The sequence below is a fragment of the Centrocercus urophasianus genome, unplaced genomic scaffold, assembly GCF_019232065.1.
Source record: "Centrocercus urophasianus isolate 14NV4802_14NV808 unplaced genomic scaffold, USGS_Curo_1.0 seq_16, whole genome shotgun sequence".
NCBI classification, from domain to species: domain Eukaryota; kingdom Metazoa; phylum Chordata; class Aves; order Galliformes; family Phasianidae; genus Centrocercus; species Centrocercus urophasianus.
In genome coordinates this window covers 10,419,407-10,436,438 of record NW_024884711.1, presented here as the reverse complement: position 1 = coordinate 10,436,438, position 17,032 = coordinate 10,419,407, and the positions used below count along the sequence as shown (strand labels likewise).

Here is a 17,032-nt window from a genome sequence, read left to right as displayed (position 1 = left end):
TAGTGCATTCATTACATTCTGACAATTTAACATTTTCAGACCTTTTAATGGTAACATTGCTAGAAGTGCACCATCTACAGCAAATAAAATTATTTTGAAAACACTAACTGGTGGTATCTTGTATGTCTTGGTCAGGCAAAACATGCAAGTACTTTCTTACACCAAAATATAAAGGAGTTTGCCTTAGCTTTCTAAAGATACATGAAAAAAACAGGGGAAATCATACCATGGCTATCTTCAGGTTTGCCAGGTAGAAAATGACTGTTTTTGAGGATACCCAGACTAAAAACATTCTTTTTCATTTTGGCCTAGATACTGCATATACAATGTTTAATTTTTGTCATTAAAACAGATGACATATAGAAGTTTACTGGCTAAAAGTAGACATAAAGAATATAATTTAAAGTTGAGGTCTGTATTCAGTAAGATGTGGTGATAAAGTAGTAGGCATGGCACACTGTCACCATCAATCACTGACTATATTAGGTGGCACTCTCCTTCAGACAGGCATAAGGAGATACACTCGTAAAAAGAGATTAGAATAAGCTGTGCCAGTAGCTACAGGGAGAAAAGAAAGTAGGAGATAATTAAAGGACGTGCAATGGTGGTAATTACTAAAATGAGAATGTTTGACTGAAGACAAAACTGTCTTTTCTCCTTTATATTAACCATTCCACAAGGACTGCATATGCTATTTTCCTTCTTCAGAACACTTTTATCTGTATCTTCACCATAGAATATGTCATGACCAACTCTGCCTTTTTAATTTGATTTCTAAAGCAGCATTTAATATACCTTTGCTATCACAACTACACTATTAGGTAAGTGGAAATACAGTACCTGATGACTTTCTACACATCATGTATATGAAAAGAGGGACATTTTTCTCAGCTTCACAATTTGGAATGTTGAAGTCATTCATTATAGGTGAAATAATACTCTTGAATTTATAGGAAATTAATGCTAGTTAGCAATTGGTAGGTACAAACAAACGCTGGAACAGGAAGGACAGGGGATGACTTTTCACCCTTTAAAAGTGCAGAACATCCCTCTGATAAAACTGCTGACTGGTTGTTATATGATGAATATAATGTTAATCATTTTCAACAGAGTTTGCAGAACTAAGTCACCAAGTGTCTTCTGGTTATTTTCGACAGTTATGATTGCCACTGCAGAGAAAAGCATTTCTACTTTATAGCATTCTTTACTTAACTGTAGACAACAACAACAGCAAAGTTTCTCCACTACTGCAGTGAGATATTTTTATCTCATCTAATATATAGTGAATAAATGTTGAAATTCTCAAAGTGCTTTTAAGTACTACAGTTTTGATTAGCAGCAAAGCATGTATTTAATTTAGTCTGCTAATAATTGAATGTATATATAAAATGTGTCTATACAAAATATGCCTGACTGTCATATAATAAACACAGTTTCAAACAGCAATAAAAACAATATTTTTAAAAATAACAGAACATTCAGGTGCTACACCAGCTGCTATTTACATGTCATACTGGCATTAGAATTTGCCTCTATCCAATTGTAAGCAGAAAAGAATTCTAAATATTAAAATCACACTGATGATGTTTAATCTGTTCTTAATTCTCATGCAGGGAGTCTACATATATTTTCTGTCTGGTGATATTAGAAAGCTTTTTTTCTTTCCATAGAAGACATAATGGACATGAATAAGGCTACAGGCTTTGAACTAGTATTCCAGAAACTATGCAAGAACTATTTTTAAAAAGTATGTAAAAATAGGAGATATGTACTTCTGGGATTTGTGCTTTTCTCCTAATGTATAAACCTGGAAGCATTTTTCCCAGTGTTCTTTGTAAAGTGCATATGCTGTAAACAAAGCTAAAGTTGCAAGTATAATCCTGAAAAATCATGAGGTTTCTTGAAGACTTTCAACATTGAAATCTCTTCAGGTTGATGTTTGATGAGCAAAACTCTGCTCTTCGGAAATCAGAAGCATCAGCTGAAATACAGGCAGTTTGTCTTCACTGGAAACAGTTCTGAACCTTTTGATCAGAATTATGAGTTCTCTTCTTTTGCTGGATAGTTCTTTATTGGATAGTAAAAATACCTGGGGGAAAAAAATATTGGTAGTTAGTATGTGTGGGAAAAATTCCTTGCTATTCAGTCACCTGGCCTGGGATCAACCTTTGCCCTGTCAGCAGAAAGCTATCATGCTGTGACTATAATGCACAAGCCAGGAAATCTCAGAAGTCTTCCAAATCAATGTTTTAATTCAGAGTTTAGAACAGAATTTGTTGCAGAAATCTGGACAAAATTTTATCACTTATACTATACACAGGGAATTGGTTTGCCTAATGATACTTCTGACTCAAAATTTATGGATTTGTCTGTACTGCACACAAATAGAATTGAAGTAGCATGCTGCAGTGGTCTCCCACAGCTAATCAATGAGGCCTGAGTACAACATACTGCACTTGTGGGCCAACTTTAACTTATTCTGCTGATGTAACGTCTCCATTTGAGCTTGCCTTCCTTCCTACATGTTTCTTTTCTAGGCCTATGATTCCAACCACCTTTCTTTGCTGCAAACCATTCTCTTCACCTGGTCAGTACCAGTCACTGATTTTTCCTTCCACATAGCAGTATCTCTTCCAGGATTCCTACATTTTGTCTCCTGCTTTTCTTGACTCTGTACTGGATTTATCTGCTTCTCATTTTCCAGTCTTTACCTCAGCAGTTTCTACTTCTCATTTCTTTGCTCAGATATTACCTAATGATCAGGTTGACTCTCTGTTCTGATGTCTTGGCTCAATCTTATAGCATTTCTGTGATCAGTCAAAACTAGTGTTCAGCATGTACATACTGTGATTTTTTTCTCAAAATTACACTTGGTTACACTGGCTCAAATGTCTAAGAGAATGGGAAATGTCAGGTGAAATCCTGACAAAAGAGGTACGTTCATGGCCAAACTCAAAATCGTTGCTCTAATTCACAGCTTAATAAAGAAAATGACACTGGATTATTTTTATTATTTTTATCAAAAGCAAGAAGTGTGGGGCAAAGCTTCATATTTTTAATGCCTTCATCCAGTGCTTTAAAGCTCAAGTCTTTCAGTTCCTTCAGTAGTACAGATATCTATAGATATAAAACTCCATGGAAACATGGAAAACTCAGGAGATCACAGTGTTTTTACAGGTAGAAAATTCCAGAAAGACAAACAGCCTTTTCCATAATTTTCAGATGATTAGTCTTAAGTAGAAGGTTTGAAATTGAATTTAAAAATGAGCTGACACTTTGCTGAGGTCTCAGAATTATCTTAAGGATTATCATGAAGATCTGACTCCCACTTATCTGTAAGTGGAAATTCTACTAGCAAAAAAGGCAGTCTTCAAGGGCAAGTGACACAACTACAGTGTTTAGTGGAACATTGTAACAGCTACTAACCCTACTGACATACCAGAACAGCTTTCGTTGTATACTACACTGCTGTATCAAAACAACGATTTGTGTAACAGTCTTCCCCCACCAAAGATATCTTGATGCTGTTAAAAAGGTTTTATCTTTGTATGAATGTGATTTTTAAACACTGAGATCAGTCAAGCCTTCTGTCAGTCAGAAAGCTTTCAGATCATCCCACACTTAAGAATACAAGCCAGTCGCTAAAACTCCTTTCATTTGCATCTTGCTGCAACATGGAAAAGTATTCCATTCATCTCAGCTAAACTGCCCCAGCTGGACCAAATCATCAAACAAATGGACAAAAAACAAAGAGGGTATGGCTTTGTACCCTGTAAGAGTGCAGAACAGCCCTCTGTATTTAACTACTCACTGGTTGTTATATGATGAATATAATGTTAATCATTTTCAACAGTTTGCAGAACTAAGTCACCAAGTGTCTTCTGGTTATTTTCAACAGTTATGATTGCCACTGCAGAGAAAAGCATTTCTACTTTATAGCATTCTTTACTTAACTGTAGACAACAACAACATTTTCTCCACTACAGCAGTGAGATATTTTTAACAAAAAATATTCAAACAAAACAAAGGATAATTCCCCTTCACTTCTACTCAAAGCGTGTAGTTTATAAGAGTTCTAGCACAAGAATGACTCCAGATTACAATGAGTTTTCTGAGTCTCTGTGAGTAACTGCCTTTTTATTTGATGTTACTGAGCAGGATTTATCTATGCTCTATACAAGAATTCCGCCAAGCAGATATCTCACGGACAAAAATAAATAAGTCCCAAGGTAAATCTTTTTCCTTAAGCTATAGAAAGCTTCACTGCAGAAGCAAGAGCAAGCCCTTATTAAGTCTGTGATGACAGATGCTTCTAACAATAAGCTCATATATGTATGTCTGAGAGCTCAGAGCATATGATCTCTGCAAGAGATCAGAGCCATCTGCCTAGCGTTGAAAACAGTCATTCCCACAGTCCAAAGGCTGACAGGTAGCTTCATAAACTTTTTCTACACAGGATGGACTTCAGATATTTTCACTGTTTGGAGACCACTTGATTTGTGAATTCATCACTGAACTGTATCAATGAGCCAATACATAACAGCAACCCAAAATTCTATAATAGCTGAGACTCAACTCCTTTGCTTTTTCAATGAAAGGACTAAAATGCCCCTTCTTACCTGCCTTATTACTAAAGAGAATTTTCAACATATTGAGTGAAGTGAGATGTTCTGTATCAATGACAGTGATATCATAGGATCTATTTTGATACCATAGGATCTACTATTTTGGTACTTACACCAGATGGATACCTGGCTCACTTCTCTGTTCCACCCAGCACAATCTCATAAATTACAACCAGGTTCTAAATGTAAGTTATTTATACACAGAAGACCTGGTACTATCCAACTCCAGTAGTCTTGATGCTGACTAACTACTAGAACCATAAATACTTTCTGTTACAGCTCCCATGGTTCTGGTTCACCAAAAAATGGTCTGAAATAAAGATCTTGGGCTGACTTACTATCCAGGTGGGTAACTGTCTTTTATTTTGATATTATCAGAAGAATGAAAATCTTCCCGTGTCATTAGGAATTGCCCATTCTTGAAGCAATAGAAACATTTGTGAAATTCTTTAAAGATCCAGTTAGCAGTAACTATTTCAGATTCGCCATCTGATTTTGACATGTGCAACTGCTAATATCCTAGCATTTAAGGTATATATTTTTTTCACTTTATGAGTCAATATGTCTTTAAAGCTTCACTGACCATTATCATTGGCATTTCTCTTGTATCTTCTCTTTTGAGTCTAGTCAATACTGATTCAGCTGTAATTAGTCAATAAAATTAATTTCTCTAGCAATGAGAAGTTTATGTCTAGCAAATGCAGTGTGACTACTGCCATGTGCAATGATGAACTCCATCCAGTAAGTGTCTTTAATTCATCGCTTGCCCACATATTTTGTTGTCATTGGAACACTCTCTATTCACCAGTGTGACAAGAATTAATTACCGCCTTATCCTAAGAGTTGGATGGAATTATGATTCCATGTTTTCACGCTGCGTCCTTTCCTAATTTTTGTAGAATCTGTGATTTGGTAAAGGTAGGCCAATACTGCCTCTTAGTGGAAGGATAGCTCGCTTAAAAGATGTAGCCTTTGGGAACGGCTGCATACTTACAGTGCCAGGCAGACCTACAAGGGGTTACATCAAGGACTTGTACAGATATAGATGTTTAAAATAAAATAAAATAAAATAAAACAAAATAAAAATGACCACTGAGCTTTTGCTTTTTTACCACACTGGAGAGAAGTGCAAGCCAACAGATTGCTGGTACAACTCTAAGAAACATTACTGGTAAAACAATCTTACGTTTGGTTTATGAGACATAGTAAGTAAGAATCAACGTGGACAATCATTCAGAAGAAGAAAACAACAGAAAATGTAAGGCAACATTAACTGAAAGTGGAATAAAATGTAGCAGAAGATGTTAAGTCTCCCAGATATCACAAAATAAAAAAAATCACTTTAGATTTCAGGTGTGCTGGAGCTATATACTTTCATCTACTGGCTAGTTTGGTCTGTTCTAGAACATTAAAAAATATTGACTAAGCTAAATACTAATTTGAATTCTCTAATAATGATGAGCCGCAATTAAACAGATATATTAATGTTGAAGAATAAATAGAAGACAGTGAGAATTTGTAGCTAGTAAAAGAGCCAGTAATGCATTTTTATTTTCAGCCTATGAACACCTATGAACCATAGCTGCAATACAAATGAAGATGCTTCAAACAAGCAAAATTCAGAATTCCTGAGTTACATTATCCTTCAGTGAGGAATACCTTGAGCTATTCTTTGAGTAGTTAAAAATGTATAGCAATGATTAGAAGGAGATTTGACAGCGTTCTTCTTTATGAAATAGCTCTAAGTACATGAATGGTTATTTTTCTAATTCTAAAACCTCAATAACAATGCCAAAGATTGCACTGAACAAAGGCATGAAATTTTAACTGACAACATATTAATGCATGCACCTAATTATGGAAGCATTTTTCTTCTACTCTTATTTGTTTTGCAGCTGTTTTTGTCTTACAAAATTAATGCTGAAACATTTTTCTCGTAAGTAGACTTCCTATATCATATGAGCTATATCACTCAGTTGAACCCAACCACTGTCTCAGACCACTGCTATTTTTATTTTTTTATTTGTAACAAATCTTTTTTCATATAATTGAGTTACTGCTTGGATTAAGTTATTAATTGCAATTGATTAAAAATAGATTTCCCCATCAATTTGGGTATTACATGTCTACTCTAATGTGCTGAAACATGCTGAAAGTTTGAAACTAGTATTCCTTTTCATAGTCACAAAAGAACTTGCAAACAAGAAGTAGCCTACTCCAGGTGCAGTATAATATTAAATCAAGATAGAAAATAAGAAAGAATGGCACAAAGGGTGTGAATAGAATAATTTTGAAACGCAACCTTTTTTATGCATGTTTATGGAATTTCTGTACAAGAAACATCATTGGAGTGCTGAGTAATTTTAGGACATTACTGATAAATGGGCACAAGTTGATTATTCAAGATAAAGCTGATGGTCATTATCCTCAGCTGGTCATTAATTCCCATGAAATGACTGGTATTGACATAGTAATTACTATTATAATGAAACTGGGGAGAAAAAAAAAAAAAGCATGACATTTTTCTTATGAACCTGCCTCATTTTCTAAAGAATTAATGTTTTTTTCATCACTCAATCAAGTTGCCTGAATCATTTTTAACTCTTTATACAGTTTATTAATCTTACTACAGTCTTCATGTCACTGACCCCAGGTGAAATTTCGTATTCCATCATATACTCCGTGAATTCTGGGATCAGAGCAAGGGGCAACAATGGTGGGAAAGAAATATTATACATCTCCCCCTAGAATTAGTCAGAATGTCATAAAGCCATTTATTCTAAATCTTATAGTAAAATCTAAAAGCATGTTGATACACAGCAGCTGTAGAAGTTTTTGTTCCAAAGTAGAATTCTTGTAGATTTGAAACACTAACACTGTCAAATTAAATTGCCCAGCAATCATGACAGAAATTGGTCCTAAAAAGAGGAAACAAGCCTTAAAAATTTTACAAATGAAGTCAGTGGTGTTCTGAAGTGTCTTCTGTGGAATCTTGAGCCTTATCATAGAATCACAGAATGATTTGGGTTGCAAAGGCCTTGAAGATCATCTAGTCCAGTCTTCTTGCCAGCAGACCAACAAGCCAAAAGCCCCATCCAACCTGGCCTTGAACCAGGGATGGGGCACCTATGGCATCTCTGGGCAACCTGCTCCAGTGCCTTCCACTCTCAAAGTGAAAAATTTCTTCATTATTTCTAATCTATATCTACTCTCTTCCAGTTTAAAATCATTACCACCATTACCACTTGTCTTATTACTACATGCCTTTGTAAAAAGTCAGTCTCCAGCTTTCTTGTAGGTCCCCTTTAAGTACTGGAAAGTCACCACACCTCCCCAGAGATGTTATAGGATAAATTTTGTCTTGCTGGATTCTCTTTGGAGAATTTGAGGCAAATCCTGATGACACACAACAGCTTGCCAAATAAATCTTTCAGCACTCAGTCTCAGCTATTGAGACTAGATTGCTTGGTTACTTGGACAGAGTATGAGATGAAAAAAAAGTGCTGAAAGCTCTTAATGGCATGGAGTGAAGCATATTTTAGAATACATGATAAATCTTCTGGAAAAAAAGATAGATATTCTTGACAGCCAAAGCAAAGCATGGTGTGCCAAATTTCTGAAAGAGAGGGAAAAATACTAATTTATTTGGGAGCAGGACATTAAATGAAAGAAGACTGAAATAACAGTGACAGGGGAACTAAATGTTATTATGCATCACAGCAGATAATAGAATTTGACAGTATAGTGAAAAATCTAGAGTGTATTGTTACTGGTGATAGATCAACAATTGAGTTGCAGTGTAGTTATTGTGTATCTGCCAGCCAAAGCCAGAACACACTAGAGTGACCCATGTGCAGTGGAGGAGGTCAAAGTCTATGCAACTCCATTTACACACAGATATTAACAACTGTAAGCAAGAAAAAAAAAAAAAGAAGAAAAAAAAAAGATCAAATTAGACAATACTTCTAAATTTCTAAATAACTTTCATTTCATTGCTTTCTGTTAATCCAAAATCAGTTTGGGCTTTGCTACAGGTTTTGTGAACAAAGTACAAATCAGCACTGAGTGGATAGCATGTTATCAGTACTGCTGAAGAAGTTGCATGACTTGGGGAAAGACAATGTGAAGAAGGATGCTAAGCATACACCAGACTTCTTCCCCAGCCAGTGTGTATGTGTGGAAATATATTTCCTGCTCTTTTTCCCTTGTAGGATAAACATCACATAAGGAAAAGAACCTACACTACGCTGCTAACCTGAGTGGCAATAAAGAATGTTCTCATATGTTTCCTCTAAAACAAAACTTCAAAAAATGCACAAATATGTCTTACGATTCTAAAGAACAGCTACTCTGTGGAGAATTGCAACATAGCAAAAAAATAAGCAGTCCTGAATAAATTCTGTCACCAGAAAAAAAAAAAACAATGTTAATTACCATGTTGCTGTTACTTTCATGTGGCACTCCTGTATTACAGGTGGAAAGTACTAGAATGTTTTCCTGTAAACTTTAACTGTCCTTTACCTTTCCATTAATAGGTATCTTATTTTTATAGAAGTTTGTGTAAATACTCATGTCCATATTCAGTACACACCTGCTTCTGTTACAGCAAATTGCAATAATATCCTTTCTGCCAGCCTGTAACTTAAATGCCTGTTCAACACATTTCTACATTTACATTAAGTCCTGCTGGATCTCAATGTTAAAAGTGACCTGCTTTTCCATCATTTTTTCATTGATCATATAATATTCAATATTTTTTCTAATGCCCCAAATATTGGAAGCATCTGATTGGAACAAAAATGTTCAATATCTGAGAACATTAAGAAACAAATTCATTACACATCATGGTTGCAAAAGTGATTTTGCAATGCAAGTGTACTCTGGGAGTTTAAAGACCAAATTATTATTTTATTTAGGGAGTTCTGAATCACGATTTTGCAGTACTTACAGCTGCAGCTGCAAGACATTTGTAAGCTGGAATTCCAATATAGTGAGTAGGCTATAGAAATACTTAGAGTAACATCTGAAACTTCTTAAGCTGGAGTCTATAAATAGTTTCACATTGAAAAAAAATAGCAGAGGTAACAAAGAACTGAAAAATATCACTGAAGCATCAGGACCTACAGATTCTTGAAATACCTTTGGATCTGGGGTAATTTTTTAATTATTATTTAAAACAAACTAACAAAAAGACTAACTGCAATACTGTGGGCATGTTCATTACTGAAAACACAAGGAACAGACTTGGTGGAAGCACTGTTTTCTACTAAAGAATGCAGGCTAGCAGGTAAGAGAATAAGAAATGCTTAGCTTATGGACAGCATGGAAATTTTTCAAACACTCTCTATTCTTGTGTTCCTCAAAGGGTTCTTGCAGCAAAGACTTACTATGCCTTGTTTCAAATACCTCAGTTTTTTTCCATCCTCTACACTTCTGCGCTAGCAATCAGTTTTTCTGCTTTCCATGTTTAATAAGCAGGCCAACTTCATCCTTTTAACCCCATAATGTTAGAATATACCCCTACTAAACATACATCTCCTAAAATGAAACTTTTCTTCATCTATGGCTTTAATAGGAAGAATTTGATGAGACTGCTGTCAAGCTTGTAGCACTCTATTGCCTGAGTGAAGAAAACCGATGCAGCTAAAAGAGCTTAGATTAATTACACCTATACCAATTCTTCCTATCTGTGCATCCAAGTATTATTATGATGTATCACACTAAGCTTCAGTTGAAATGACAGTCATTTAAACAGGCAGATGATACATTTATGTGTAACACATCATAATTAAATATTTTTTAATTTGAATATTCAAACTCACCTGTTCGGAGAGAAATTGTAATAACCACTTTCCTCTAGAACCTCCTCAATTAAGGTCTGCAAGTTAAAAGAAATTCATTTCAATAAATTACCTTAATTATAAGCCATAAAATACATTAGTACATACATATAAAGCTTACCTGTAACTGCTCATATGTCATCCCTTCTGCTATTTCAGAAGTGCCAGCAATACCTTAAAGTAAGAGGCAAGTAATGTTATACTCCTGGGGTTTATGTTATTTTATCAGTTTCTTAGCAATTCTTCATAATTTAGAATGACACAGGATGTTTGTTAATTTTGGTTATCAGCAGTTTATTTCACTGACTGTAATGACTCCTTGCAAAAGCAGGAGGGATTCCATGGCATGATGTGGACATTTGAGTCGCAAGATATTTCCACATTATAAAAGAGTCTCAATTGATGAAAAATAGTGATTTCTTTTAACTGTTTAATACAAAAGAACACAGCAACATAACATTCTTTTCCACTTACAGTTTAAAGTGAGAAGGGCACATAGTCAGCAGTAAATTCTGATGAAAGTATTATTTACAGATTAGGAGATTTAAAAATTACCAACATTGAATGTCTCATCAATTTGTATAGTTGTCTCTGGGAAAAAAAACAAACTTTACATTTTAAGTTAATGTTAGGTGTTCATTTCTTATCCAAATGTCACCCTCGACACCTAGTATTATTCTTATTTTTTGCATTAAGCCTAGAAATTACCAGTTTCAAGACAAAGGCCAGCAAAACCAAGGTTTCTCACCATTCTTTCTGGAATTATAGTTTTTAACTTTACTGTGTCCTCTAGTGCATTCATAGCTATATGTTTTTCTGCATTTAGAAGAATGGAAATGGCACAAATGATGAAATGCAGCTGCACATTTCTCTTAGGTTCCTTCAATACATTCTTTGCACTGTTGAGGTATATGACAGAACATGTCTCTGAACTAGAGATTGTGGTTCCTCAACATAGTTGCTTCCAGTTATAGTAGTTTTGACTAAAAATGGAGTTCATAATTTGTCACTGAGTATTTCTAGTCCAAATTACATTTGATTCTATTTATTTTCTAAAATACATGTATACGCTTTACACTGTGTAGATATAGTAATATAGTAATATGGAATCATAGAATTGTTTGAGATGGAAGGGACCCTTAAATGTCATTTAATACAACTCCCCTGCAATGAACAGAGACACCTACAGCTACATCAGGTTGCTCAGGCTGCTCAGAGCCCCATCCAGCCTGACTTTGAATATCTCCAAGCAATGGGGCTTCCACCACCTCTCTGGGCAACCTGTTCCAGTGTCTTACCATCCTTACTGCAAAAAACTTCTTCCTTATGTCCAATCTAAATCTCCCATCTTTAAGTTTGAAACCATTTCCCCTTGTTCTGTCACAACAGATCCTGCTAAAGAGTCTGTCTCCTTCTTTCTCAGAGACCCCCTTTAGATACTAAGAGGCCACTATTGGGTCCTCCCAAAGCCGTCTCTTCTCCAGACTGAACAGCCTCAGCTCTCAGCCTGTCCTCTCAGGGGAGGCATTCCATCCCTAAAATTTCTGAACCATATCTTTTATTAGAAAAATACATGCCACTATAGAGGTTGTGTTTCTTTACCTTTTCTATCTTCTGGAACTAACGTGTTGCAAGAAGATGAGAGAAGTACCATATGCCAATCTGCTGTAAAAAAGTTGGTATCAATCAATTCAGGAGAACCTTGGAGCAGCTGGGGGAAAGGAAAAAGAAATAAAAGATAAAAGCAAAGGACACCTAAAATCTCCACTCTTCCTGAGACTTCTGTAAAACAGTCCAGCTTTCCCTACATAAATCTCTGATTGGCAGTCTGCCTTTTTCTGTTTCCTACACAACCAGAAGTCAAAAAAGATTTCAACACATTTTAGCTTAATGAAACAGTAGTGAACACAAGTACAAATGTTCTACCTTCTTCTCTCCAGAGTCATCCAGTGAACACTGCAAGCTCCCAACCTGCACGTTGCATAAAGCACTGAGTCGCCTCCAAACTGTATTACTGTTATCCAACATAGCTGTAGTAGTGATTATGGTAAAATTCTCAAAATGTGCTTATATATAAATACTTATTTGCTCTTACTGACTCAAAATACGTGCCACTTCCTCACGCTTATCAATTCCCTATCATTCTCTTTTTGCTGTTTTCTATTTTCTTTGAGATAGAAATGCTCAGAATTACATCCAGTATTTCTAACACCTTCAATTTACTACCATTCACTTTATAAATACTTCATTTCTTCCATTTTCCTCAGTTATAAGTACAGTAGTTTTGAAGTTAAAATCTTTACAGCTGAGAGAATTTGTAACATTGAAAATTAGATTAAATGTTATAATAAACATTTCCTTTACATATCATCCTTTTGGGCACCCTTTCCTGGCAACACCCACTCAGTAACGAATTAATAGAAAACATTTTGTTAGACTCAGTGTTAAGGTTAAAACATAAGAATCAATTAATGTAAATGCAGGTTGATTTACAGAACAGCAAACATCCCTGAAACTGATAGCTCAAAGAAGCATCTTTAATTATCTTGGGGTGAGAGTCAGTCCATCCATAGCAAACAGTGACTCAGAAGATTGCACAATCCATTGTGGATAGGTGACAACCAGACCGGGTTAGATGGGCTGTATTATGTCTCATATCTGAAAAGGATGTTAAGCAATTGTCCTTGTCATCAAATTCTCTATACACTAATTAACAACTGATTTGTCATCAATTCAAAAATGAAACAGCTTCCATCTCCCACAAAACACAGAAGCTGAGAATGCGGCTTTTGAAACCTCTCCTGACTGTGTCTTCTTTAGAGATTAAAAAGAACATTTAGAAATTCTGATGTCAGTCATTAGCTCTTTTCCAGCTTTTTCCAGTGCTACTGCAAAACATGAAGGCATGGTTCTTCAGTCACGCGATTCTTGCAAATCTGTAGCATTTTTAAACTGATGGTACTACACTCATGCTGACACGCTATACCACAGTAGGACATTCTATATTTTGGACACAATGGATGATTTATGAGCTTTCTCAAAATTCATAGTTTGAGAGGGAAGTCATGCCAAAATATCAATAATAGTAGCGATCTAATTATAAATGAAGAAGAGCTTACAAAAACTAAAAGCTTACAAAATATGTTTCAGCTTTTGCCATTAAAAAGTTTACTTTTTCTTCCTTTTCCCTTTCTGAACTCTGATGAGATAAATTTTGTTTTGCAGGGCCTATCATTTACAATATGTGTTCTACTGATCAGAGATAAACTTGAAATCATTATGTAGCAACTGCTTACTTAAGAGAGCTCCATGTTTTCCCAATAAAGGATATGCTAAATTTCCTTTGAAAAAATGCAGTTATTACACTCATATTCTTGTGATATTAATATTGATAGCTTAATTCAAATAGAAGAAGAGACAACAAATAGTAATTAGTATACTGCACCTTTTTCATTTCTGATTTCAGATTACAAGGATTGCTCTGCTGACTGAAGAGGGACTTCTTGAATCTCTCAATGACTCTCCTTTTCAAGTTGCACTGCAAAGCTGGAGGAAGCTACATAACACAGAGAAACAGATGTTTTCACCACCCAATTACACTTCCCATAAACTGCTAATCAGCAGTACCATTACTGAGAAAGTAGCTACAGTGCAAGAAGAAACATTAATGCTTAATAGCCTGGTAATAGGCAACAGTACAAAACCTGATTTAAATATATATTAAAATAATTCTCCTTAGATCGTTGATTCTGTTAGGCTTGGCAGATTATACAACTTAGTCCTTCTGGACTCAAAGGTAAGAGCCATTATATTAAGCGTAGTATAATTAATGCCAGATTTGCTTCCTTGATCTTTGAGATTTCAAAATCATTTTTATGCTCCAACAGTAATGCTGGAGCTTCAATAGCTTCAGCTGTTGGTCACTGCAGTCATATTGATAGTCACATCTGTCACCAATCCACTTGATCACCATTCCATGCTATGCGCTAGTCTTTGGAGAAAATCTCCTGTTTCTCCATAGTTTATCTTCAGACAGTGTTTGTAAAACAATAATTTTCTGTCATTTAGTATACACTTTATAATCACTATCACTGATGTAAATTCACATAGTGCAACTACATCGAATTCAGCAAGTTATTTAATTACATAAGAAAGCTTTTGCCCTTGATTCACATTCAAAGCGCTGTCACAGCGTAAATTACAAAGAAAGACTGTTTTGCTTCTGAAACAAACTACTGTTCTTAGATAGTTATAAATTTGGAATGTTACATTGGCCTCACAGGAGCCACTCCTAATTTCCTCTGGCAAACCACGGACTGAGTTTAAATTCTAAAACTTCATCAGACAGCTGGCTGCATACAGTTTTCTGTTGCAGATAAATATTACTGTCTTTTCAGGCCTATATACGAGGGGAAGAACATGATGCAAAAGAAATGGCTGCAAGATTCTCTATAGACTACATACCACTGCAATAAACCATGTGCAGTTAATGTACCATGGCAATGCTGGGACATTCTGAGGCAACAGTGGTAAAGGACTAGTTCACTGCATGAAAAAATCAGCAGTGCTCTATGCAGTACTGTTCAATTTCAGCTTTTGTTTTAAGGAAACCAGATCAGTTAAAAAAATTTAAAAGGCTGACGATTTACATTGTGCTTTTTTAAAAGCTTTCTCTTAAATTATTTTCCAACAGATCAGTCTGGCTCTTGTTCCCATGGAAACTGGACTGGGAAGGCTGCTTTGATTGCCAAGAACTAACAGCAAAGAACTCTGCCTTGTAAAGTTCAGTTTCAAATTGTCAGCTCAAATATGTAATTGGGAGTTGTAGAAACAACTATGTATTATAAAAAATATTCCACCTTATATCTGCAAGAATCTAAGCATTCAAAAAGCCATTGCACAAAGGAACAAGTAGAGATTTGGATCCTGGTACCCCTACCTTCTAACTCTGAGACCAACTGTCACTGAAAGGTGCTACCACTGCCTCAGTGGCCAATCTAGATAGAGAGCCTTTGAGTTACTCTTAGTTCTCAGTTACAAGAACTGGCATTGACGAGTAGGACACTAGAGAAAATCTTCTTCACGATAGAGGGTAAGTTCATTAATATGCATCTGGCACAAACAAGTAATATAGTAATACAACAATATAGCACATAAAGTCTGAACTGCCTCATTTCAGTTAGCAGGAAATGGGCTTACTGTTGCAATAACTTATGCCAAATCCAGTTATTTTAAATTACCATTTTTTCTTTGTTATAATAATTTATTTCCTGTTATCTCTTTCAATAGATCTGACAGTTTGAAGAAAACACTCAAGACATGTCCAATGCATCTAATTTCAGTTATGCTATTATGTTTTAAACAAGTTCGGCTCAGCAATCTGAAATGCCCTGAGGTGATAAACATCACTTCCAAATACAAACCATTCATTTTACAAAGTCAGAAGATGTTTATTTATGAACAGCATATTTTGCAAGTAACTGAATGACAATCATCTTTCTGGCAAACAAAAATCTTCTATCACATTTTTAACTGAGAGCTCAATGCAGATTTATACCAGCTCCATTTTTGTTTCGGAATCAGCATGAAATAACTTTAACATTCTTTCATTATTAAACATTCAAACAATTTTAAAATAAGTCTGAAACTTGAAAAAATACATACTGACATATTAAAATATTTAAAATTCAATATTTAGGATAGTAAATCTAGTGTAATATTTCTTAAGAAATTATTACCACATATTGATAATAGAAATTATTATTTAGAAAATACGACTGTAAAGGAAAGAATTTTATGTACTCTTCATGTCAGTGTGCAGTATTGTCACCTGAAATGTTCATATTGCTGACATGACAGAATGTTATAAAAATAAATCACCGTACAATCCGTTTTTCTGAGGGGAACCAATGAATTTTTTTCATGACTCAATTATTGCCATCCTCCACACACTAATATTTGAGGTTAGTCTTCATTTAAATGATGTATTTTTAAAACATCCTGCCATCTGCAAAAATGTCAAGTTCTGTTGTTTTTAACGAACAGCAACTAAATTAGCAGCACTTTGACAACAGCAAATAACTGAAATGGATAGAATGTCAGAAGCAACAGTAATGCATACTTGAGTGATGAAGATAATTTTGTGCAGCTGAATAAGAATCTGCTGAACAGGGTCACTGATCTGACGCACTTTCCTTTGTGATACAGCAATTCCTGCCGATGCTGTAGATGACAACACTAAAATCAGGACAGCTCATTTTACTGCCTTTACATATTAATAGTGAGCACTGTTTAAAACCTGCAAATTTAAATATTGAGTTTTTATGCATGACCTGTTTTGCTAGTGGCGTTAGGAACAACAAGAACAAAAAAGAGTAATCTGAAAACTTAAAAGTTTAGATAATGGAATTAACAATGGGTTTCAAAGGAAATCCCTACCTCTGATTCATTACACTAAAATTTACTTTATCTAAAAAAAAAACTATATATATATTAACATACCTCTCTAATGATAAAAGTTTTTCTATATTTATTCATAAGGGAATCTAAAGATACTATAAACATAAA

The 17,032-nt window shown here is 35.0% G+C and overlaps 1 protein-coding gene across 1 annotated transcript in view; it reads right to left on the bottom strand.

The window, feature by feature from the left end:
• Positions 1 to 1,898: 1,898 nt before the first annotated feature.
• The window catches only part of NEK10 (NIMA related kinase 10), a 77,452-nt gene continuing 62,318 nt past the window's right edge, over positions 1,899 to 17,032 (bottom strand). Inside the window, exons 31-36 of the mRNA XM_042817162.1 lie at positions 16,587 to 16,687; positions 13,911 to 14,021; positions 12,068 to 12,176; positions 10,587 to 10,639; positions 10,448 to 10,503; positions 1,899 to 2,089 (exon numbers count right to left, since the gene is read on the bottom strand). Of these exons, the coding sequence (XP_042673096.1) occupies positions 2,038 to 2,089; positions 10,448 to 10,503; positions 10,587 to 10,639; positions 12,068 to 12,176; positions 13,911 to 14,021; positions 16,587 to 16,687 (482 nt within the window). The 3' untranslated portion in view covers positions 1,899 to 2,037. The remainder of the gene's footprint in view (positions 2,090 to 10,447; positions 10,504 to 10,586; positions 10,640 to 12,067; positions 12,177 to 13,910; positions 14,022 to 16,586; positions 16,688 to 17,032) is intronic.